We start from the raw sequence: 1,578 nt of genomic DNA on the forward strand, positions 1-1,578 counted from the left end.
GTCCTCGCTCGCGAACGCTGCCGTCGAGCAGCTCTCGGGCGAGGAGCTCGTCGCGGCGCGGGCGCAGGTCCAGGACCACGTCGGCCGCCTGGAAGCGGACAATGCGGCCCTCAAGGCGCGCGTCGCCCTGCTCGAGGGCGACGCGGCCGCCGCGCGCGCCCGGCAGGCGTGCGCCGCGACGGACGCCGCCCCGCGGGCCGTGACGCCGGAGGACCGCGAGCAGCTGCCGCCCGGGCTCGAGGGCCTCGCGCCGTGGTCCGCGGCCGTCGAGGAGCCCGACGCGCTCGAGGCCCTCGCCGCGGCGCTCGCGGCGCACCCGGAGGACGAGCGCTGCGCCGCGGCGCTCGAGGCCCGCGCCCTGGCCGCGGCGCGCGCCGTGACCGGCGAGTTCGAGCGGCGCGCGGCGGCGGACGGCGTCGTCGCGCGCTGCGACGCGGCCGTCGAATCGGGCGACGGCGACTTCCGCGACGTCTACGGCGTCATGTGGGACCGCGTCGCGCGGCGCTCCGACGACCTCGCGGCCTACGTCGCCGCGGCGGCGCCCTGCGCGGCCCTGGACGGCGCCGGCGCGGCCCAGCGCGCGGCGGGCGTCGCGGAGCTCGTGAGCGGCGCCGCGCGGACGAAGGAGCGCTTCGACGCCCACTTCCGCGCGCTCGGCGACGTCGCGGGCGTGGCCTGCGACCCGCCGGCGGCCCTGAAGAAGGTCGCGCGCATCGTCGAGAAGGTCGTCGCCCTCGGGTCGCCCGCGCGCGTCTTCGACGTGCTCCGCTGTGCCGAAATCAACCACCGTCTAGCTCGGTCAAACCGAAGTCGATTCGGCTGATTTTTGGACGGATCGATTGCTCTCTGTCGAGTTCTCGAAGCAAAGCAGGAAAAACTGCATCAAAACCGTCGCATACGCTCACATTGGAGTCGGGTTGAAGATTTGATTTCCACACAGGTGCTCCGCTGCCTCGTCGTCGTCGACGACATGGCGCTCGCGGCGGCCGCGCTCGGCCGCGTCGTCGGCGACGCCGCGCTCGACGTCGTGCGCGTCAAGGAGCGCTTCGTCGCGCGCCCGGCGGCCGGCGGCTGGCGCGACGCGCTCGTCAACGCGCGCTTCGCGGACGACGACGTCGTCTTCGAGGTCCAGATCGTGCACCGCGAGCTGCTCGTCGCGCGGCGCGGGTTGCCGGGCCACGCGATCTACAACAAGGTGCGCACGGCGCGCGAGACCCTCGAGAAGATGGGCCTCTCCCGCGACGACCGGCCGCGGCGCGTCCGCGAGCTCCGGACCGGGGCCGGCGCCACGGCGGCGCGGCTGCGCGCGCTCGGCGTGTCGCTCGACGACCTCGTCGCGGCGCGGTGCTTCGACGCGTCCGAGCTCCGAGCGGGCGGCGCGTCGGCGCAGGAGCTGCGGGACCGCGGCGTGCCCCTCGCGGACATCCTGCGAGCGGGCTACGCCCCCGAGGAGCTCAGGGTCGCGGACGCGGCGGACCCCGGCGCGCTCCTCGACGCGGGCTACGCCTGGGACGACGTCGCGGAGGCCTTCGACCTCAAGCGGCCGGACAAGCTCGCGCTGTGCAGGGGATCCTCAGA

At 75.4% G+C, this 1,578-nt stretch overlaps 1 protein-coding gene across 1 annotated transcript in view; it reads left to right on the forward strand.

Annotated features, from left to right (window-relative positions):
- The window catches only part of AURANDRAFT_69060 (hypothetical protein), a gene marked incomplete at both ends in the record, with an annotated part of 3,312 nt that extends 1,752 nt beyond the window's left edge, over positions 1 to 1,560 (forward strand). The window contains 2 exons of the mRNA XM_009044807.1: positions 68 to 760; positions 941 to 1,560. Of these exons, the coding sequence (XP_009043055.1) occupies positions 68 to 760; positions 941 to 1,560 (1,313 nt within the window). The remainder of the gene's footprint in view (positions 1 to 67; positions 761 to 940) is intronic.
- Positions 1,561 to 1,578: the final 18 nt, after the last annotated feature.

The sequence above is a fragment of the Aureococcus anophagefferens genome (genome assembly GCF_000186865.1).
Source record: "Aureococcus anophagefferens unplaced genomic scaffold AURANscaffold_842, whole genome shotgun sequence".
In the NCBI taxonomy this organism is placed as follows: domain Eukaryota; class Pelagophyceae; order Pelagomonadales; family Pelagomonadaceae; genus Aureococcus; species Aureococcus anophagefferens.